Consider the following 23710-nt stretch of genomic DNA (forward strand, 5'->3'; position numbering starts at 1 on the left):
TGAGAATGAGAAATATTCATGGTTAAATTATTGCATTTTCATAATATCTTGAATGGGCAATTCTCCTTAATTCTTGAAATTAGTTTGTAGAGATTTTTTGATAGCTTGCATGTTTGAATGTGTGGAAATATGTAGCTTTTAACGACGACAAAATAGTATGTTCTTCCATATAGAGTTTTGTGTCTTTCAGGGTTTAGGCAACACCAGCTGTTACAAACCACGTACAAAAGTATCAACTACAGATCTGCGAGTATGTACAGATACGGAAAAAAATTTGGAGCTCCTTTATTGTATGTTTCGCTTACAACACACTGCACATGTGCAGTAAACAAGAGTCTCTGTATATATGCTACTTGTAGACAGTCGTGCGAAATTGTTACCTACATACAGGTAGATTCCCATCAAGACTCGCTCCATGAAAGAATTTCGATAAGAGTAAGTACTCGGTGCATATGAGAATGCATAACATTTCTTTTTTTATTACGATTTTGTTGATATGAGCTGTTTGCTCTTTGTAGTGCATTTTCGTGTAACTTTAATGGATCAGTCGTGGAAATGAAAACTGCTGTAACTTTAACTATGCTTTTTCTTGTGTGTACAACAAACACAAAAAGGCGAGAATAAGATTTTTCCAACATTCTGTTAAACAGTGTAAGATTCACAAATTTACAATATTAATAATAATGAATACTAACACTGGGCAATTCTGCAAACCATAGCCTGTGGAAAATGTTGTTTGAGCAGTAGTTGTGTGCTGTGCTGACCATCATGCAGACTTGCAATATGTGGGCCTACCTGTCTTTAGTATCAGTCCAAAGATAAGTGCATAGCGCATAAAATCTTCACACGCAATTTTTCGTTCAAGTCAAATGTGAACTCTGGTAGACATATTTTCACTCAGAGACACCAAGACTCAAGGGGCTTTAGTAGCACAATGAAAATTACCTCATGCATACCTGTGTGCTCTCCACTCCACAAAAATATAAAGATTGAAGTTAAAACTTTTTTCTTTTTTTTTTTCAGAATTCTATCAATCATATAATTATTACTTTTATAAATTTTATTCAGTTCACGATTTTTCCTTTGTGTTTGTTTTACAACTTCTCTTATCACTGCATAAATTAATAATATTGAAGTGTTAGTTTGTTTAATCTTCATAGAAGTTTAACTTCATCTTGTTCCTGTTTCGCATCTAGGTATTGCACAAACTAAAAATTAATGATTAGTATTTGTGAATTTAAAAATGGTGTCGTTCTAATAATATTATTATTAATGTAGACAGAACTTCATGTTTATTTCTTAGTAATAATGTTAATTTTACATATCTATATTTCAATGACATAACTTTAATTTTAAATCATCCTGGAAGACCAACTTTCTTGGTGTCATGTTCGATAAGTATCTTAGTTATCTTTTCACATTGATAACCTTTGTAATGCTTTAGATTCGATAAGGGGGGCAAAGACTAATTGGGATTTCCCAGTCTCTGATTGGGTCAAAAACCCTGATGGAACTGATATTTAACCCTTGTGGTAAATTTCGGTGAAGTCCGGAGGGCCTAATTAGTCAAATCCACTCTCCTCACCTCCACGCTGGGGCCCCCTGGGATCTTTCAAGATGCGAAAGAGAGAGTGGTGTGCGGATAGCAATGGGAAGCTTCCGCATTTTTCTACATCCCAAGAAGATATGATAAAAAATGGCATGATGAGTCTTTCCCTGGGAAAAAATTCCGGAAGTAAACTATCCCCCCCAATCGGATGTCCGGGTGGGGGATACTGGGGAAGGACAAATCATGCGGCAATACAATGAAGAGAAGAAAAGAAGATTGAAGAGTACAGCGCGGGATGTGAAGACTCCACAGTTACCAGGTAAGTTAGAAAACATGAAGGAAGCAATGAGAAGGAATAGAGTGGATGTGATGGGAATGTCAGAAGTGAGGTGGGAAAAAGTGATGAGTTGATGAATGATGAATAGGGCTCGGAAGTTGATGAAATATCATATTTTTTCTTATACATCAGAGATAATGCAGGATACAATGTAAACTCTTTACACTTCAATGTGAACCAATACAATTTACTTTTATTTTACATTTATTTGCATTATTTGGTCTTTTACTGTTTTTAGGAAATGTTCTACTTTTTGTTGCATTATTGCCCTATTCTTTTGAACGGACCTTTTTTACGGTGTAATCATAGTCTACATTTCAGAACCTACTGCAGATTGCGTCATGCAGAAATTTGCCTTATGGTTGCAACAACCTTAACTTCTGATCACGTGTGTGATGTGATTGTCCCCCATTCAATGCAACAGAACAAATACTGCAGCTGCAGTGCTCGCAGTTAGCATATTGTATTGTACAAGTAAAGACAGTATTGATAGAGAAAGTGCTGCTTCTATAGCAGTTTCTCAAGGCTTGCTGGCTGATCCTCAAATTAAGGGATGTCAATGTTGAGGTTTTCTCTGCAGTTTTCCCTCAACCCATATAGAGCAAATGTTGTGTCTTTATCGCACTTGTTCTTGCACTTATTTATTTTATTCAGATGCCAGATAATAATAGCATTTGATAAAGAGTCGTAAATTAACGCATGAGAACAGATTACTAGCACATGGGTTCAAAAAAGTGAAAAATTACTTCATTATTATTGATTTACTGCATTTGTTAAAAGATTTCAGTATTCTATTAGCGTATAAAATGGACAGTTTCTAATAACATTGTAGGAGGAAGATGATTGTTTGTACAACAAAGATGCACTTATAATCAAGGGCGGCCTGTCCCTATGTGCTATAGTGCTACAGCACAGTGATATTTTTTGCTCAAATAATGTATTTGTAATACCACAGTATCTGATCTGTCATTTAACAATTTCCCGTGGTTATATTCATGACACATTATAGAGTATTTAGTCTTCACTCTTCGCTCTTTGGTGCCTCAGGGGGTTCGTTGTGCTACTCTGAACTTCATGAGAATGTAGACATTTATGCGCATGTGCGAAGCTGAAATCACTGCTCTGATTGGCTATTTTTATGCGGGAAAGTGCTGTAGTCAGCTTCAGCACAACACAGCTTGGAGATTTCAAAAGTAAAGCGTAACGAAAGAATGCTTGTTTGTGGAAGAACGCGGAACTATTTACAATGTATTTGGTAATTGAAATATCAGACTGCTGCTGCCATCTACCTGTAGGCCTATGAGGTTCCTCCTGAATCAGCTAGCAAGGGACGGAAAATAGAATCCTAGAAAATTGAAGCCAAGGAAGTATGTGATTGTATAATTCAGGAAACTACTCACCGTTTCCAGTCTTTAAGCTACTTAGACGCAACAAAATTGTTAAACAGCAAAATTTTTTAGAATTTTTCGTATAATTTTCGTGAACGCGAACTTGAAGTTGCTGTCAACAGCTATACTATACTTAACAAAAGAGTGTTAATGACGCAACTTGAAGCTCTATACGGAAGACCCGACGTCCGAAATATAGATGGAGCGGTTCAATTGTTACAATACATAGTCTCCAAGAATTTACAGGATTCATTCCGTGAAGTAACGAAGTTGTTAAATATTTTGTTTACAACACCAATGACCACTGCTGAGCCAGATGGATGTTTTTCTTGCTTGAAACGCATAAAAACGGGTTTTAAGGAACACTATGTCCCAGGATCGTCTCACTGCTCTTGCAATAGAAAAGAGTATGATGTCCGAGATGGAGGGGTTTAACACCAGGGTAATTGACAAGTTCTGCAGTAGGAAGGAACGTGGTATGAACTTCATATTTCGTCACTAAGTGAGTCTCAAATTAAGATAAATACATATAAGTGTATATAAGCCAATATAGAGATTGTAGCACACTCATTATTTTGACCACCAGCCGCTACTGCTTATAATACATCACATAAGTATTTTGGCATTATATTTAATGTGTTTGAAATTTGTTCCAATAAACATAACAAGCGTCTTTCGAATACTTCCTACAATAAAGCATTATACTTAAGTAAACATACAAACGTGGCCAACATGCTGTCAGTGTTAACAGTAAACATGATTACACCGTAATAAGTATTATAATTTACATACTTCAGAAGAATGCTCTCCAATTGAGACCACATTTCTAATTTCATGTGTGCACTTACCAACTCTGTGATGCAATGAATATCATTTTGATTATTTACACACAATTGCACTGATAAATTTTCATATATTTTAATACATCAATATATTTGTGACACAACCTCAAAATTAACCAACAAAAAGTACAGAAACACTGCATTGAGATTAATAATCCACCTGCTATCTTTTTTAAAGTATCTATGTTACATAGTTCATCAAACTAATTAGAGTATCTAATTGTTCCCGTAAATCTGGAAATAGTTATAAGAGACATCTGTTTTAGGACTATTCTTGCACATTTCCTTCTCCGTCTCTAGAAACATGTACTAGATACAAATGGTTTACTTCAAAGTGTTTAATACACACAATTGAATGCTTTATTGGCGTGAAAATATTTCATAGTATACGAGTAGCTTCTAGCCACATAACTCATCCTTTTTAGTTGGAAATTTGAGAACTGTAAGATAACACACTCATTTAAAGCACTCTGGTAATTGTTGGTACACGCAGGAACACAACATTTAGGAGCTATCTGTAAATAAAAGAATATGGATAAATTAATTTCATTTTTTAATAGAAGTCTAAACTTCTTTATTTCAGTTCTCTGAATTTTTTTTTATATATATAGAGGTTATACAGTAAAACCTCGATTATCTGTCACCCTATTAACCGATTGCTGGATTATCCGACTGTCTTTCTCTCTCGCAGAAAAAAATATGAAGTACTGTACATTAAATTAGCACGAATTTTTTCTACAGAGTGTGTTTTACAAACCTTTACCCTTACGCTTTATGGTCTACTATTCGAGTGGCCGTACTGTTTAACTTCTATGCAAAATGTCTTCTACAAGTGTCAAAAGAAAACATGTTTTACTATGGAAAAAAGTGCCAGTAGGTTTTTCAAGTAGGTTTTGAGTGCAAGTAATTGAGTGGTTTGGGAAAAGAGAAAATGTGGTTCATCTCATAACACAATAGGCCTACGAGATAGGAATTACAACTATGCGTGATTTAGGGTAATAAAAAACAAAATATAAAGTGTATAAAATTTGTAAATCTACAACATAAGACCTCTACTATTCCTATCTTTCCACAGACGGTCGTCGTATGGAGTTCCCTTGAGCATTAAAAACCCGTTGTTGAAAACGAGACTTAAGTACAATAAATAATGTTTTAATAACTGAAATCGGAAAATCAAACTTGAATTGCTACAAAAATATTTAAATTAGTGAACTTCTGATCCACTAGTTATTGTATTAAAAGAAATCATGGAGGAAATTACGAAAATATTATGTAGCTACTTAGTTTATGAAAACTTTTATGGTACGGATTATCCGATTTTTTTCGATTAACCGTTCACTCCACCCCCCTCATTACCATGGATAATAGAGGTTCTGCTGTACCTATATTAGAAGTAGCCGTTATTATGTGCTTCATCTTTTGATTCCTTTTCAAATTTCACTTTTATGATTCACTTATTGTTAATAGTTTAGTTTGGTGACGTACATGTTGTCATGCTACTGTCCATCTAAGTGGTTATGTCACACGGTCGTCAAAACAGGGGAAATCACATGACAGTTACTTACTTAACGGGACCCTTTTCTTTAAATTATTTTAAACAGTTGTATAATATTACGTAAACTTCCAAATCCGTACAGCAAATATTAGCAGAGAAGAACCTAACAGCTCAGCCACTAGCCCTTACAGAGAGGACAGGAGGAACGGGATGCGATATAACCATTCAGTTGGACAGTATTCTCTTCATAGTTAACAATTAGTGTATTACGAAGATTTCAGTTCAGAATTACACTGCCTTTTAGCTCGACATGAGCTGATGATGCTAGACGCTGCCACCCAGACCTCGAGCAGCGACAACTTCGAGGAAGCCAGCAGACGGTACGCCGAGTGGGAGAGGAAAGTCAGGTGGGAGGGGCAGTGGCATCTGAGGAGAGTGGAGAATCGTCTTTTCAAATTCTCTATGTGCACAGGTACAGTAACTGTTTACATCCTGAAATAGAGGCTCTTTCAGCTATGCACAAGCAGAACCAGAGTAGCGCAATCAACTAGTCGGCCACCATTGTTATTCCATTTCAACATGCTTGGGATAGAATCATTTAAAGTAAAACTCGATTTAGGCCGTGGCCTTTAAAATTAAAAATACTAGATTATGATTTAGGCTACATTCATTCCCTTTACAAATGTATATGGCAAATAGCAAGCACTGTAATAAAAATTGCTGATTTGTCGGCATTTCTAGTGCAAAGGATTGCGGTACTCTGGATATCCACAGACTTTGTGAACAAGTTCAGAAGATTTGAATTCTTACTGGTAGGGAATAGCGTATTTATCCAGTGGATTCACTTGTTCAATTATTTGTCTTAGTTCATAGAACCTGTTCTTAAATGTTGTTGTTGTTGTTTTCTAATGCCAGGCGTTTGACAATAAAGTCATTTGACCTCTTGCACTCCAATATTTTTCAAAGATATTATCATGACCAGCCACTGAAGCACAGATTTTGAGGTGTTCCGAATCCATTTCTTGGTTTGAGTTGCACAATAGGCAGTTAGGGGACTGATATATTCCAATTCTATGTAGGTGTTTGGCCAAACAATCATGGCCTGTTGCCAATCTAAATGCAGCTACAGACGATTTTCGTGGTAAATCGGGAATTAACTGTGGATTTTGATGCAGAGAGTTCAATTTTTAATTTTTTTTACTACAATCGATAATCGATAGCTGTAGCATAGATAAGGTCGATATTTATGGTCGCTAATATTGCACATTCGATAGTACTAAATCTGTTTTAGTCAATGGTCAACAAGGTAGATATTCTTACTTCTAGCTCGTTGGTTTTACCTGGTCTAAACTCACTCCTGACGTCATATCCGATATATGTAGTGACGTGCGAGAATCGTATTGTAAGCATGGTAAGCGTTGTGAGCCTGCTGAATGCATCCTTAGTTCATATTATTTTGGAACGTGTTGAGTGTGCGTGCTTTATTTGCTTATAGTGTCACACATAGGCGAAAGAACATTATTGTGTTCCTGTGCAAGTAAGGCTACAAGAATGCTTAATAATAAAATATCTGCAAGGGACAGAGCTTTCCAGTATAAAAGGCATTGGTTTTATTGCACAGACAATTTTGTAATTGTGAGGTCTCGTGGGAAAGAAGAGATACTGTTGAGAAAGATTTGAAGTCTGTAAAACTTGTATCGGCAGTTAATTTTCACAAGGAAGACGAACAATCTCTTGTGCTGACTTCTATTGCCACTTGTTTTTGTAGTGTGCAAAACAAAACGAAAACTTGCAAATATCTGGGAAAACGTGTTGTAAAGACCTTTATAAAAGCGAACATACCAATTTCCAAGCTCGAAAACGAACAATGTGAAAATCCCGAAACATTCAATTGAAAACACCGATTTTCCCATTTGAAAATCCCACATTTTGCACTTTGAACTCAACAAAAATTTCCAGTCTCTAACAATTCAGAATGCCTTATGGTTGCAAGGTCGTTAGTAGTCAATATCATTTAAGCTGTTTTTTTCATGTTTGAATCTAAATCCACACAACAATCAAGTCTTCAAAAGGCTTGTTTCTTTAGATCTGATGCATGCTAGGTGAGAGACCAGTTTCGTACAAATCCACACTACACAAGCATTAGTGAGTGGTATGTAAAGCTAAGAGTTGCGCAGTCTGATGTGCATTGGCCCCCTGTGGCTTACGTTTCCACATTGACTGTCTCAAATTCGGCAATTCTGAGTACGAGGCTTATACATCAGGTGGATCCTTCATCTTTCCATCCAAGAAATGTCTATCATCAGAAAGATTGTCAAGGGGTGACAGTGCAAAAGTTCGTGGCAGTTCACATCATGTTTCAACCTAGCTATCCTGGTGAGAGAACAACAGGATGCAGTCTGCAACAGATCACCTACCAAGAAATTTAATCTCCTGAGACAGCACTAAGTCTGCCAGATATACTTGATACGAATCTCTCACAGTCCAACTAGAAACAGTAAGATTAAACATGCAAAATACATTCGATATCCTCAATCAAGTACCTAGTTATGTCAATATTCTAGAATCTGACATAAAAGATCTAAAAGAGAACTCTTTACTTAAAAATTACATGTGTTTGCTAGTAGCTAATACAGATTCACCCAATGTCCTGACATGGTAGTGTGGTCCAAAAAACTGAACTTTAAAAAAATTCAGATTCTCACAAGGCTAATATCATGCATTAATGTGTAAAACAAGCACAAAAAATTTCATTAAAATATTACCATTTACAAGTTGCTCCAGAGCTAAGAGGTTTATAATGTGTAACATAGTAAAAGAAAAAAGTCAGAGCAGCTTTTGAAGGCGTAGAGAACTCCTATCGGTGTTTGGGTAAAAGTTATAGAAGAAACTTTTTCTATTCACCTTCGTCAACGTCTCAGGAACAGGTTAATAGTGCGTTCTGTCGTGTCATTTACTACTTTCTTCTAAGAGGAGCAGTCACGAAGATCTTTGAAAAACTCTCTGTAGGAGGTCTCTGCAGGAAAGATTGAGATTTGATTCTTCCGCTTTCAATCTTCAAATAAATAACTGGTTCTTAATGTCACAGGATTCTCCAATTTTTAGGTTTTTCGATTCTGTAGTCATCGAGGAGTATCAGGTTTCTGTGGAGGCTGCAATTTTGTCACTATATTTTCCTTTTTTACTGGTTAAAAGATGAATTGAGTCCGCAAAAGACCACATTATCTAAAGCCTGTTTAGTAAATAATGATGATGATGATTGTGATAATTTTTCTTTTTCTCTGTGGTCACTTGGTCATCAAAAAAGCAACCTGGTGCTCAGAGAGAAACCAAAGATGCTTTCTTATCTACAGTTTGGTTGGGATAATTCTTATGGAGAGTAAGAAGAGTATAAGGACTTTGAATACCAATAGATGCTTCATTCCACTCTCTAATGTTATCTAGTGTCTCAGCGATGGCTCCAGCTACAAATACTGGTGCACAATCTGGAAGATTGACTCTATCCACTACTTTAGGTGACTCAAATATGTTTTTAGGGGCACTAGGTGGTGAGGAGGGAACATCTGAAGCAGGTAATAATGTTGAAAATGAAGATAATGATTCAGACAGTCGATATTCATTCTCGCTATCAGATGTACTAGGTGATTAACACGATGAAGAGATAGAAGGAGGGTCTGTTGCTCTACCTTTCATGGATATAAATTCACTTCTACATGTCCACCGAGTTAGCTCTGTGGTAATGCGTCTGCCTTCAGACTAGCCGGCTCAGGTTCGATTCCCGGCAGGATCAGAAATTTTCATGTAAGATTTCTACCTCGGGACTAGGAGAGATGGTGATGCATAACTTTTACTCACTAAATTGTGCACCAATATGCCTGAATTAAATCCCAAATCTCTCCACAGTGCATATGGAAAGAAGGCATATGTCACTGTTGATAGTGATTCATCCATCGGATGGGGACATTAAGCTTGGTGGTCCCCTGGGTGCTATTCAACAGGAGTAGGCTACGTGCCGGCACCGGGTATCCCCCTTTCTTTCTTCCTCACATTCGTCATCGTCCTCATCATTTCCTACACTACACTTACACATATACTCACCCTAATACACGACATAACTCTTAACAGATACACATTATGCATTACGTGGCCTGCCGAAGTGGTGTGCAACTTGAAAATGGGTCACAGTCCTGTCATCTATCCGCGGTATGCAGAATCACGTAAGTGAAGTGGGTAGGCATTAGACACACACAGAATTCACTTCTTTGAACCGAGCTCTCTTCATTCATTCTTGGTTTTTTTTGCAGCTGTTTGAGATCACCACCTTTCATGCTACTTCAAAATACTTTTCTCTTTGCTTTTCAAGAAATATCTGGTCCTCCTCATTTCTAATCTCTTTCATTGCATGTGTCATAGCAGTATCAAACAACTTGCCCAGATCTCTTTAATGTGTTTTGTTTCATTATATCACTTCCTTGCTGTCTGCTCTTTTTTTAGATCCAGATATTTATCATAGTTTGGGAAGTTTCTTAACACACAAATCTATTCACAGAGTTGGAATCCTTGCATGCTCCCTTAGGTCAATTTGTAACTATGTAGGAGGCGCTTATCTTTGTCCAAGTGATGAACCTGTACACTCGGAGCATGTCTAATCCATGTGGTAATCTTGCTGTCGACAATTTAGAGATAGGCTTCCCAAGGAGCCAGTTCATAGGGGAAGATCTCAAACTATTAGACATATTCATTTACTCATACCTGATAAAATTGACATAAATTACACTAGTCTGCGAATTTCAACTTTGTGTTTGTTGCCTAAACTTAGTAAAGTGATTTTATAATATAATGTCGATGTGCTGAATCCGAATTTTCAATCCGTTTGCTTCTATCACGTCAGATTTGTTTGCAAAATCACTTTAAATGTATTTTATAATTACGTGAATTTCATCACAAACTTTTCCATTTCACTTTTTTATTTCAAATTCAAAAGCAATATTTAAAAGACACAACTTGCTGAAATTATATGTATGGTTGTTCATACATGTCACTAGAGTGTTTTTGCTTTGTTTTGTCTTGTTTACTTCACTATTGAATATATAAATTAGCACATTGTATCACACAATGTATTGCTTCTTAGTTCCTCTTTCTTTTGTTTCTCTTCAGGTATTTCATGCTTTAACATTCAACAATAATCGCCAAGCATACTGATGCTCCCACGTCCCTGGTACCTTCTTTCGAACTCCTGCAGTCCTTGAGAAATCGTTCATCTTACTCTTAGCTGAAAAATTCTAGATTTTCGGCGAAATAATCTAGCTGAGAAAACAGAAAATTTTGATACTCATCTTACAACCAGATTCCTTGTATGCTTCAAGCATGTTAGCCACAATGTTTCGGTAATTAGGATCCTTGTTGCCAAGAAATTTTAAAACAACATCCATGCTGATTTCTCCTTTTCATCCATACTGTTTTTAAATGCTGCACCAGACATGTTTTCTTATATGAGGACCATTAAATATATAGTTTCTTTCAATTTGCTTCAGATAGTAGTGGAAATTTCTTACATATGTACTTAAAACAGCCTCCTTCCTTATTTAAAGCTTTTACAAGCTGTTTCAATAAGCCAAGCTTGATGTGGAGAGATGGCAGCACAACTTTAGAAGAACTCACAAGGCTTTGGCGCACAACATTCTTACAATCGACTTCCATATTTTGTCAAGGTGGCCAGTCAATCATAGTCCAGTGATCAACTCGTACCCTACTATCACATAGGCAAAGAATGCATGGAAATTTGGTAAAATCAGATTGTTGACCCAGCAACATAGTAAGAACATTGAAATCATCACAAACTTGACAGTTGTGTTCCTATAGTCTAGTCGCAATAACAGCAGTTGCACATTTGTGTATAATTTTTTTAATAGGCAACGGGCACTGAACCAAAAACGTTTCCGTTATGAAGGAGGAAAACCTTTAAACTTCGCTTGGAAGCATCAGTGAACAGTCTCCGTTCACTTAGGTCATAGTTTGGAAGTCCAAGTTTTAGCATAAATACTTTCACATTACTGCAATATACAAGATTATCATCTTCGGAGAAAAAGTATTTGAAACCTATTTCATGTTGTCAGTACCAATAGAATGATGTTTGTTTAAGATTTTCTGGTCGCACAGGGATTGGTACATTAGGCACAGGTAAAATGGCTGACCGAACAACTGAATACATGATTTGATTTTTATGTTTAGAATCATACCCCTTCACATCACACGAACAGAAGTAGCAGTCATTACTATGGTTCGACTGCTCTCTCCAAACCATAGGTACTCCAAAAGATAGCAACGGTCTTCTCCAATTGATCAAATGACGAAGTTCTTCAGTGCAAACTCTACATACTTTGTGTGGTGCCCAAGCTTTACTTTGGTCTCCAAGTTTGATTCCAAAATAGGCATGATATGACTTTTTCACAAAATCTGTAATATTACACCTCTGCTTAGGCAATGTGTATATCCTACATAAGTTATATAACAAAAGTGGTGTGGATTATTTAGACATCCTTGATGCAACATGGTAAATACTTTCTTACTGAACTAAGCTGAATTAAGCATTGTAGTCACATTTTACATTTATTTTATTTCTTTTTAGTAGGTTATTTTGCGATGCTGTATCAACATCTTAGGTTATTTAGCATCTAAATGAGATGAAGGTGATAACGCCGATAAAATGAGTCTGGGGTCCGGCACCAATAGTTATCCAGCATTTGCTCATTTTCCCTCTAGTTATCCTTTATTATAAACCATGAAGTCATTAAATTACGTCATAAATATGGAATTCATTACTGGTGAAGCTACAAGAGAAGAACGTTTTCGCCATGAAATGGCATCTTCAGGTCTCGTTCAATTAGTTAACACAAAATGAACACTTTCAGGAATATCTGGTTTTCTAAAAAAATACTCTTTTAAATATACATATAAGCATGAATCAATAAGACAACAACAATGATAAAATAACTACTAGATTGTTAAAATGTGTGTTACAAATGCAACATCAATAGGTTATAGAGAATAACCAAAGCCCATATTATAAAACGTGATGCCATGGTTAAATGCAAAAACTAATAAAGGATTTTCTTGATAGTAACAGAGTATATGTTATAAGTGCGTAGAACGGTCTTAATGGTTGCTCAAAACAGTTACATAATTTAGAAGTAAGGCACACAGTGTATAATATAAATATCTTGAGTATCTTCATCAATATTCAATCTGGTTGTACATGCTGTGTTACGTAACTTGTTCGTATTATAGCATTTTGGACGATAAATTTGAGGAGAAATTCTGCAATCACAATAAGAGAAGTTTTTTTAGAAAAATGTGAGTATGACTAGATGAACTGTGAAAGGTGATGTATGAAGAATGCTGTTCGATGTAATACTTACATGGAAGTTGTTGGGGGGAGGGTCTCAAACCTTCGAGTAAGATCTCATAATATGACTGAGGTTTACAAAACGTGATTGGCACGAAGAAAACTATGTATCTAGCATAAGTACTGGATCAATCTGAGAGTTTATTTTGTTACGATTTTGTGTAGGGGAGTATTTAAGTTGGATAACTGTTCGTTAATTAAATGTTTATTATTATTTATTTAAGTGTTTTGCAAAGTAGTTCTCTTCTGCTATGCTTATGTATTTGCTATTATTAATTGTAAGATATTTGCTGTGTTCGTGAATTCGTGATTGTTATTCATTAATGTATTGCAAACTTGGATTTATTCCTGTTGTTTGAAATTTGCTTTATGCTCACTGTAACAGGTTCTGAAATTCCTTCTGGTTTGATCTATGTATTTACTACAACAATTTTTACAAATTGTTTATTAAATATATTCCGCTATTGTCTAGATTTTTTGACTTAGTATTTTATTAGGAATAATTTTGTTGAGTTTGTCCTGAAAGCAATATTGATTTTTTTCTTTTTCAAAGAAGTTACGTAGCTTGTGTAAGATATTACCGAAAAAGGGCATTGGTTTACCTACAGTTTTTCTTTTTGTTTTCCTGTTCAGTTTGGGTTACTGTGATACCTATGTTGGTTTTAGTTTTGAACTTATTTTTCCACTTGCAGATCCCGTTAAAAATAGTTTTTTGAAAGTTATATTGAGGTTAAGATTTCAGACAAGTTGAAAGTATATGTAATAATGAATTAATGAAATAAGTGCGGGGAATAGCAGGGGAAGTACTGAGAGCGCAAATCGTACTATGAGTGCGAAACGAGGGGTCAGTAGAGAAGAAAAAACTGTTTACAATCTCAGAAAATGGTGTATTAGTGGGTTCAAACAATAGCAGGTGTAAGTTATGTAATGGATAATTGAAATCGAACAGCGACACTTTTTCGGGGTTATTGAATAATAGTTTTGTTCAAATACTGTTATAAATAAAGTGAAACAAATGTGTTAGGCTACGAGCGCGAATGTGTAGTATAAGAAGTGCTTAGTCAGTGTAGTTTACAATAGGGTAAATATTTAGGGAAATAGTCTACAAGGGTTAGGTGTTGTATATAAAATAAGGTTAAATGTATTATGTTATTTACAAGACGGCAGTATTTAGTTTAGTTATGAAAAGGGGAATGAAATGAATGTAGAAATAGGACAAGAAATGAATTTGGTAAGTGAAAGTGAAAAGGACATGAAGAACAGGCTTCAAGGGTCACATCACGGCAATGTTAAAATTGTAAATAGTGCAAGTAAGGAAATGCTGGCCCGAATACAGAAATGTGAAGGGTCAGCAGGACCGAGTATATTGAGAAATATACATCATATCATATAATAATGAATTGTTTTATAATTTTAGTCAACAACTTATTTAATAATACAAAAACAATTTTTTCTGTTATTTCACATCACAAGTTTATCACAAATATTTTCGATTTAAAAAAAAAATCATATTCAGGTGGAGAGATATATATTGAGAAATTGAACATTATATATATATCGTGCGGGGGGGCAAAAGCTAATTGGGATTTCCTGGTCTCAGATCAGGTCAAAAACCCTGATGGAACTGATATTTAACCCTTGTGGAGAATTTCGGTGAAGTCCGGAGGGCCTAATTAGTCAAATCCACTCTCCTCACCTTCACGCTGGGGCCCCCTGGGATCTTTTAAGATGCGAAAGAGAGAGTGGTATGCGGATAGCAATGGGAGGCTACCGCATATATATATATCCCAAGAAGATGATATGATAAAAATGCCATGATGAGTCTTTCCCTGGTAAAAAATTCCGGACGTAAACTATCCCCCCAATCGGATGTCCGGGTGGGGGATACTGGGGAAGGACGTGTCATGACGAAATCCAATGGAGAGAAGAAAAGAAGATGGACAAGAAGATGGACAAGATGGACAAGATGGACAAGAAGACCGACTTCAACGTGGTATGTGAAGACTCCGCCTGTACCAGCTGGACATGATACAACTGGCAAGCCGGCAATGCCGATGAAGGTACACGCTGCCCCCCAGAGCACAAGCAGCGACTACTTGTTTGAGCCCAGCAGCCAGTACACCAAGTGGGAGGAGGAGGTCTGGGAGGAGGGGTGCAATCATCTGAGATTACTGGAGTGTTATCTTTTTTTCTTCCAATTCTATGACGAGACGGAGTTGAAGGAAGCCACGGATGACTGTCGAAATATCCCCATCCTGAAGGCCATACCATCCATGCCAAAACTCATGGCAGCTCGCATGCCAGCACCATCATTGGAACACCTACCAGCAGAAGAAGAAGCTGAGGAACGAATAACGAAGATTGGTTGCTGGTCCTTTTTAAGAAATGTATTTCGTAGACTTCGTCTTTTTAGGCAGTTCTCGAAAGCCAGGCCAGCTCCCATGCCAGCTTCCATACCACCCATGCCAGCTCCCATACCACCCATGCCAGCTGTCACACCACTCCCACCAATTATCTTCACAATATTCTATCTACATCCCAAAAATTCTCCCATGCCAGATCCCAGGCCAACTGGCCACCTTTATATCATGCCAGATCGCATTCCATCTCCCGTGTCACATTGCGTGCCAGATCCTGTGCCAGATCCCATGCCAGGCCCAATTCCAAATCGCATCTCAGCTCATAAACCAGATCCCATTGCCAGCTCCCATTCCAGATCTCATGCCATTGCTCCCATGCGAGCTCCCATTGCCACATCTCTTGTCTGCGCTCCCTTGCTAGATACCAATTCAGATTCCTTGCCAGCTCCCAAACCAGATCCCATATTAGGTCCCACGGAAGCTCCTACTGCTAGATCCCATGCTAGCCCCCATGTCATCGATGCTGGTTCGCATGACAGCTTCCACGCCAGATCACTTACAAGGTCTCATGCGAGCTCCCATGCGAAATCCCTTGCCAGATGCCATGCCAGCACACCCGTGCCAGCTCCCATGTCAGATTCCTTGCTAGTTCCAATGCCAGATTCCTTGCAATCTCCCATGCGAGATCCCATGCAAGTTCTAATTTCCGGCTCTCTTGCCAGTGATCCCAAGGTAGATCCCTTATCAGCTCCCACGTCAGATCCCATACCAGGTCCCACTGCCAGTTCCCAAGCCAGCGATCCCATGGCACTTACAATGCCTGAATTCATGCCACGTCCCATTAGCCGCTCCCATGCCAGATATATTGCGAGGCCCCATGCCAGATCCCTTGCAAGGTCTCATGCTAGCTCTCATGCCAGCGTTACCGTCTCAGCTACCATGCTAGATCCCATTTCATCTCCCATTTCCAGCTTCCATGCCAGATCCCATGCTATATCGCATGCCAGATTCCTTGCAATGTGCCATGCCAGCGATCCTATGCGAATTCCCATGGCAGCTCCAATCCGAGATGCCATACCAGCTTACATTGCCAGCTCCCATGCTAGCTCCCATCGCAGATCCCTTACAAGATCCCATACCAGCGGTCCCAAGAGAGCTCCCATTGCCATATTCCATGCCTGCGCTCCCATGCTAGATGCCATTCCTGATTCCTTGCCAGGTCCCATACTAATTGCCATATCTCTTGTCTGCGCTCCCATGCCAGATACCAATCCAGATTCCTTGTCAGCTCCTAAACCAGATACCACATTAGCTCCCATTCAAGCTGCTACTGCTAGATCCCATGCTATCTCGCATATCACCGATACTAGTTCGCATGGCAGCTTCCATGCCAGATCCCTTACAAGATTTCATGCGAGCTCCCATGCGAAATCCCTTGCCCGATGCCATGCCAGCACACCCGTGCCATCTCCCATGTCAGATTCTTTGCCAGCTCCAATGCCAGATTCCTTGCATTCTCCTATGCGATATCCCATGCAAGTTCTTATTTCCGTCGCTCTTGTCAGTGATCCCAAGGTAGATCCCTTATCAGCTCCCACGTCAGATCCCATACTAGCTCCCATTGCCAGCGATCCCATGGCAGTTCCCACGCCTGATTCCATGCCACGTCCCATTACCCGCTCCCATGCAAGATTTATTGCGAGGCCCCATGCCAGATCCCTTGCAAGGTCTCATGCGAGCTCTCTCGCCAGCGATTCCAAGTCAGCTACCATGCTAGATAACATGTCAGCTCCCACTGCCAACTTACATGTCATATCTCATGTTACATCGCATGCCAGATGCCATGCCAGCGATCCTATGCGAACTAACATGGCAGCTCCCATCCGAGATGCCATACAAGCTACCAATGCCAGCTCCCATGCTAGCTCCCATCCCAGATCTCTTATAACATCCCATACCAGCGGTCCCATGCGAGGTCCCATTGCCATATTCCTTGCCTGCGCTCCCATGCTAGATCCCATTCCAGATTCCTTGCCAGGTTCCCTACCAATTGCCATATCTCTTTTCTGCGCTCGCATGCTAGATTCCAATCCAGATTCCATGCCAGCTCCCAAACCAGATCCCATATTTGCTTCCATGCAAGCTTCTACTGCTAGATCCCATGCCAGCTCCCATGTCACCGATGCTAGTTCGCATGTCAGCTTTCATGCCAGATTCCATACAAGATCTCATGCGAGCTCCCATGCGAAATCCCTTTGCAGATGCCATGCCAGCACACTGGTGCCAGTTCCCATGTCAGATTCCTTGCCAGCTCCCATGCCAGATTCCTTGCAATCTCCCATGAGAGATCCCATGCAAGCCCTCATTTCCGGCTCTATTGCCAGTGATCTCATAGTAGATCCCTTATCAGCTCCCACGTCAGATTCCATACCAGCTCCCATTGTTAGTTCCCATAACATATCCCATGCCACCGATCCCATAGCAGTTCCCATTCTAGCTACCATGCCACGTCCCATTACCCGCTCCTATGGCAGATATATTGCGAGGCTCCATGCCAGATTCCGTGCAAGGTCTCACGCGAGCTCTCATGCAAGCGATTCCATGTCACCTACCATGCTTGATCCCATGTCAGCTCCCATTGCCAGCTTCCATGGCAGAACCCATGCTAGATCGCATGCCAGTACGCATGCCATATCCCTTGCCAGCTGCCATGCCAGCGTTTCCATGCGAACTCCCATGGCAGCTCCGATCCGAGATTACATACCAGCTTCTATTGCCAGCTCCCATGCCTGCCCCCATCCCAGATCCCTTGCAAGATCCCATACCAACGCTCCCATGCGAGCTCTCATTGCCATATCCCTTGAACGCACTCCCATGCTAGAACCCATTCAACGTTCCTTACCACGTCCCATACCAGATACCATTGCCAGATCCCATGCAAGCGCTGCAATGCTATATCTCATATTAGCTCCCATGCCAATTTCCTTGTTAAATCCCATGCTAGCTCCCATTGCTAGATTCTATGCCATTTCCCTTACAAGGTTTCATGCGAAATCCCTTTGCAGATGCCATGCCAGCACACCCGTGCTAGCTTCCATGTCAGATTCCTTGCAAACTCCCATGCCAGATTCCTTGCAATCTCGCATGCGAGATCCCATGCAAGCTCTCATTTCCGGCTCTCTTGCCAGCGATCTCATGGTAGACACCTTATCAGCTCCCACGTCAGATACCATATCAGCTCCCATTGCCAGTTCCCATGCCAGGGATTCCATGGCAGTTCCCATGCATGATTCCATGCCACGTCCCATTAGCCGCTCCCATGCTAGATATATTGCGAGGCCCCAAACCAGATCCTTTGCAAGGTCTCATGCGAGCTGTCATGCCAGCGATTCCATGTCAGCTACCATGCTAGATCCCGTGTCAGCTCCCATTGCCAGCTTCCATGCCAGATCCCATGTTAGATCGCATGCCAGATCCCATGCTAGATCGCATGCCAGATCCTTTGCCATATGCCATGCCGGCGATCCCATGCGAACTCCCATGATAGCTTCCATCCGAGATGTCATACCAGCTTCCATTGTCTGCTCCCATGCTAGCACCGATGCAAGATCCCATGCCAGTGCTCCCATGCGAGCTGCCATTGCCATATCCTTCGCTTACGCTCCTATGCTAGATCCCATTCTAGATTCCTTGCCAGATCGCGTACCATATCCCATTTGCAGCTCCAATGCTAGCGCTCCCATGCTAGATCCCTTATTAGCTCCCATGCCAGTTTCCTTGTTAGCTCCAATGCCAACGCCCATTGCCAGTTGCTATGCGAGATCCCATGCCAGCCCTGCAAAGCTATACCCCATATTAGCTACCATGCCAGTTTCCTTGTTAAATCCCATGCTAGCTCCCATTGCTAGATCCCATATTAGCTCCCATGCCAGGTTACTTGTTAGCTCCAATGCCAACGCCCATTGCCAGCTCCCATGCGAGATCCCATGCCAGCGCTGCAAGGCTGTATCTCATATTATCCCCCATGCCAGTTTCCTTGTTAAATCCCATGCTAGCTCCCATTGCTAGATCCTATGCCATATCCCTTACAAAGTTTCATGCGAGCTCCCATGAGAAATCCCTTGTAGATGCCATGCCAGCTCCCATGTCAGATTCCTTGCCAGCTCCCATGCCTGATTCCTTGCAATCTCCCATGCGAGATTCCATGCAAGCTCTCATTTCCGGCTCTCTTGCCAGTGATCCCATGATATATCAGTTGTCAGATCCCATACCAGCGCCCATTTCCATTTCCCATACCTTATCCCATGCCAGAGATCCCGTGGCAGTTCCCATGCCTGATTCCATGCCACGTCACATTACCCGCTCCTATGACAGATATATTGCGAGGCCCCATGCCAGATCCCGTGCAAAGTCTCATGCGAGCTCTAATGCCAGCGATCCCATACCAGCAGCGTTGGAGACATACAAGCAGCAAAAGAAGAAGAAGAAGATGAGGAAAGTATCAGGAAGGTTGGCTGCTGGTCCTTTGTAGTTTGTGGATTTTTCGCCTTTTTAGGCGTAAGTAGATACAGTGTAAATTTTGATATCTCAGAGCCATTTTCAGATAGAGCGCTCTCAGTATTTTCCTAAGTTTCCCTCACCACTTGTTCGCAGTTAAGCATACTTTTTTCAAATACTTTAGAGAGACGGGGTAATAGTGAAACGGGTCTGTAATTATTAAGATTATATTTGTCACCAGACTTGTGAATTGGTATCACCACATCATGTTTTAGGGCTGAGGGAAATACATTCTGACATATGCACAAATCAAATATAAAGGAAAGTGGTTTAGAAATAGCTTCGATAATAAGTTTCAGGGTATTTGTTGTAATACTACCAATACCAGGAGCAACATTATTTTTTAAACTATGTACAATATTAACAATTTCACATTCATTTACAGGAACATAAACATAAATGATAAACTTTTATTATAAATAAGCTTATAGTGATGAGTATTAAATACTTCCTTTTTATATTAGATGTGATGTCATGAGCTACATTAGTAAAATAATCGTTAAATTCGTTTGCATTAGTTTTCTTATTTTCAATTTTATTCCATTTCGACATATAATTGTCTTTAAATTAGTATTTTTATCACATTGGGTGTCAATAGCTTCGTTTATGGTCTGCCAAAATTGCTTGCTTGCTTGCTTGCTTGCTAAGGTCCACTTTAAGTTTTTTTAGGTTCAACAGATTTCACGTATATGACTCCTACGATCATAATTCGTCTAACTAATCCTCCTCTGCTATCGTTGCTACCTTTCATTTGTAATAGCTCTAATTATTGCTGCTTTCTATTGGCTTTACAATGAAACGACAAGTAAAGGGGCAAGTATGGGCAGTTTTACCTTTCGACATCATTAAGGAAACATGTCAGACTACCCATTAGTGAAGGAAATAATAATGTGGGGCAACGTGAGTCAATTTTTCTTGGTCTGCATAAAGACCGAACTGAAGGAAACACAAAATAAAATTGTACGTAATATGGTTACATGTCCTCAACCAAGCATAATATACTTAATCATTATGACAATAACAACAACGTACTCTTAATTCAAAAACACAATTCTAACAATCTATGATAACAGTTACCTGAAAATCAACCATACATGCACAAAAATAATAATTGAAATTCTGATTGAAAAACACAACCACAACACAGCGAAAACGACACTTCATGCACTTGCCTGAGAGGTTCGAATACAACTGCGGAGAATTAGACCCGCTACGAGGTTGGCTGTTTTATGACCACCAGTCCTTGGAGATAGTAAGGGGTATATTGTAAAGACCATAAAACTAAAAATGGAAAAATCATTTTTGGTCAGCGTTTGAGTCTCTTGGAAACACTGTGCAATGTGGCGACAATTAAGCATTGTAGTCACATTTTGCATATATTTTATTTCTTTTTAGTAGGTTATTTTGCGATGCTGTATCAACATCTTAGGTTATTTAGCATCTAAATGAGATGAAGGTGATAACGCCGATAAAATGAGTCTGGGGTCCGGCACCAATAGTTATCCAGTATTTGCTCATTTGCCCTCTAGTTACTTATCCTTTATTATAAACCATGAAGTCATTAAATTACGACATAAATATGGAATTCATTACTGGTGAAGCTACAAGGGAAGAACGTTTTCGCCATGAAATGGCATCTTCAAGTCTCGTTCAATTAGTTAACACAAAATGAACACTTTCAGGAATATCTGGTTTTCTAAAAAAAAAAAATACTCTTTTAAATATACATATAAGCATGAATCAATAAGACAACAACAATGATAAAATAACTACTAGATTGTTAAAATGCGTGTTACAAATGTAACGTCAATAGGTTATAGAGAATAACCAAAGTCCATATTATAAAATGTGTTGCCATGGTTAAATGCAAAAACTAATAAAGGACTTTCTTGATAGTAACAGATTATATAAGTGCGTAGAACGGTCTTAATGGTTGCTCAAGACAGTTACATAATTTAGAAGTAAGGCACACAGTGAATAATATAAATATCTTGAGTATCTTCATCAATATTCAATCTGGTTGTACATGCTGTGTTACGTAACTTGATCGTATTATAGCATTTTGGACGATAAATTTGAGGAGAAATTCAGCAATCACAATAAGAGAAGTTTTTTTTTAGAAAAATGTGAGTATGAATAGATGAACTGTGAAAGGTGATGTATGAAGAATGCTGTTCGATGTAATACTTACATGGAAGTTGTTGGGGGGAGGGTCTCAAACCTTCGAGTAAGATCTCATAATATGACTGAGGTTTACAAAACGTGATTGGCACGAAGAAAACTATGTATCTAGCATAAGTACTGGATCAATCTGAGAGTTTATTTTGTTACGATTTTGTGTAGGGGAGTATTTAAGTTGGATAACTGTTCGTTAATTAAATGTTTATTATTATTTATTTAAGTGTTTTGCAAAGTAGTTCTCTTCTGCTATGCTTATGTATTTGCTATTATTAATTGTAAGATATTTGCTGTGTTCGTGAATTCGTGATTGTTATTCATTAATGTATTGCAAACTTGGATTTATTCCTGTTGTTTGAAATTTGCTTTATGCTCACTGTAACAGGTTCTGAAATTCCTTCTGGTTTGATCTATGTATTTACTACAACAATTTTTACAAATTGTTTATTAAATATATTCCGCTATTGTCTAGATTTTTTGACTTAGTATTTTATTAGGAATAATTTTGTTGAGTTTGTCCTGAAAGCAATATTGATTTTTTTCTTTTTCAAAGAAGTTACGTAGCTTGTGTAAGATATTACCGAAAAAGGGCATTGGTTTACCTACAGTTTTTCTTTTTGTTTTCCTGTTCAGTTTGGGTTACTGTGATACCTATGTTGGTTTTAGTTTTGAACTTATTTTTCCACTTGCAGATCCCGTTAAAAATAGTTTTTTGAAAGTTATATTGAGGTTAAGATTTCAGACAAGTTGAAAGTATATGTAATAATGAATTAATGAAATAAGTGCGGGGAATAGCAGGGGAAGTACTGAGAGCGCAAATCGTACTATGAGTGCGAAACGAGGGGTCAGTAGAGAAGAAAAAACTGTTTACAATCTCAGAAAATGGTGTATTAGTGGGTTCAAACAATAGCAGGTGTAAGTTATGTAATGGATAATTGAAATCGAACAGCGACACTTTTTCGGGGTTATTGAATAATAGTTTTGTTCAAATACTGTTATAAATAAAGTGAAACAAATGTGTTAGGCTACGAGCGCGAATGTGTAGTATAAGAAGTGCTTAGTCAGTGTAGTTTACAATAGGGTAAATATTTAGGGAAATAGTCTACAAGGGTTAGGTGTTGTATATAAAATAAGGTTAAATGTATTATGTTATTTACAAGACGGCAGTATTTAGTTTAGTTATGAAAAGGGGAATGAAATGAATGTAGAAATAGGACAAGAAATGAATTTGGTAAGTGAAAGTGAAAAGGACATGAAGAACAGGCTTCAAGGGTCACATCACGGCAATGTTAAAATTGTAAATAGTGCAAGTAAGGAAATGCTGGCCCGAATACAGAAATGTGAAGGGTCAGCAGGACCGAGTATATTGAGAAATATACATCATATCATATAATAATGAATTGTTTTATAATTTTAGTCAACAACTTATTTAATAATACAAAAACAATTTTTTCTGTTATTTCACATCACAAGTTTATCACAAATATTTTCGATTTAAAAAAAAATCATATTCAGGTGGAGAGATATATATTGAGAAATTGAACATTATATATATATCGTGCGGGGGGGCAAAAGCTAATTGGGATTTCCTGGTCTCAG

At 38.6% G+C, this 23710-nt stretch overlaps 1 protein-coding gene across 3 annotated transcripts in view; it reads left to right on the top strand.

The window, feature by feature from the left end:
- The first annotated feature begins 1459 nt into the window (after positions 1–1459).
- The window catches only part of LOC138713306 (uncharacterized), a 252022-nt gene continuing 229771 nt past the window's right edge, over positions 1460–23710 (top strand). For all 3 annotated transcript variants that reach the window (XR_011335832.1, XR_011335831.1, XM_069845292.1), the window contains exons 1-2: positions 1460–1868; positions 5916–6083. Coding sequence is in view for 1 of the 3 variants with exons in the window: in XM_069845292.1 (XP_069701393.1) it covers positions 1793–1868; positions 5916–6083 (244 nt within the window). In the remaining 2 variants the exon portion in view is untranslated. The remainder of the gene's footprint in view (positions 1869–5915; positions 6084–23710) is intronic.

Source organism: Periplaneta americana, chromosome 14, assembly GCF_040183065.1.
Source record: "Periplaneta americana isolate PAMFEO1 chromosome 14, P.americana_PAMFEO1_priV1, whole genome shotgun sequence".
Classification (NCBI taxonomy): Eukaryota; Metazoa; Arthropoda; class Insecta; order Blattodea; family Blattidae; genus Periplaneta; species Periplaneta americana.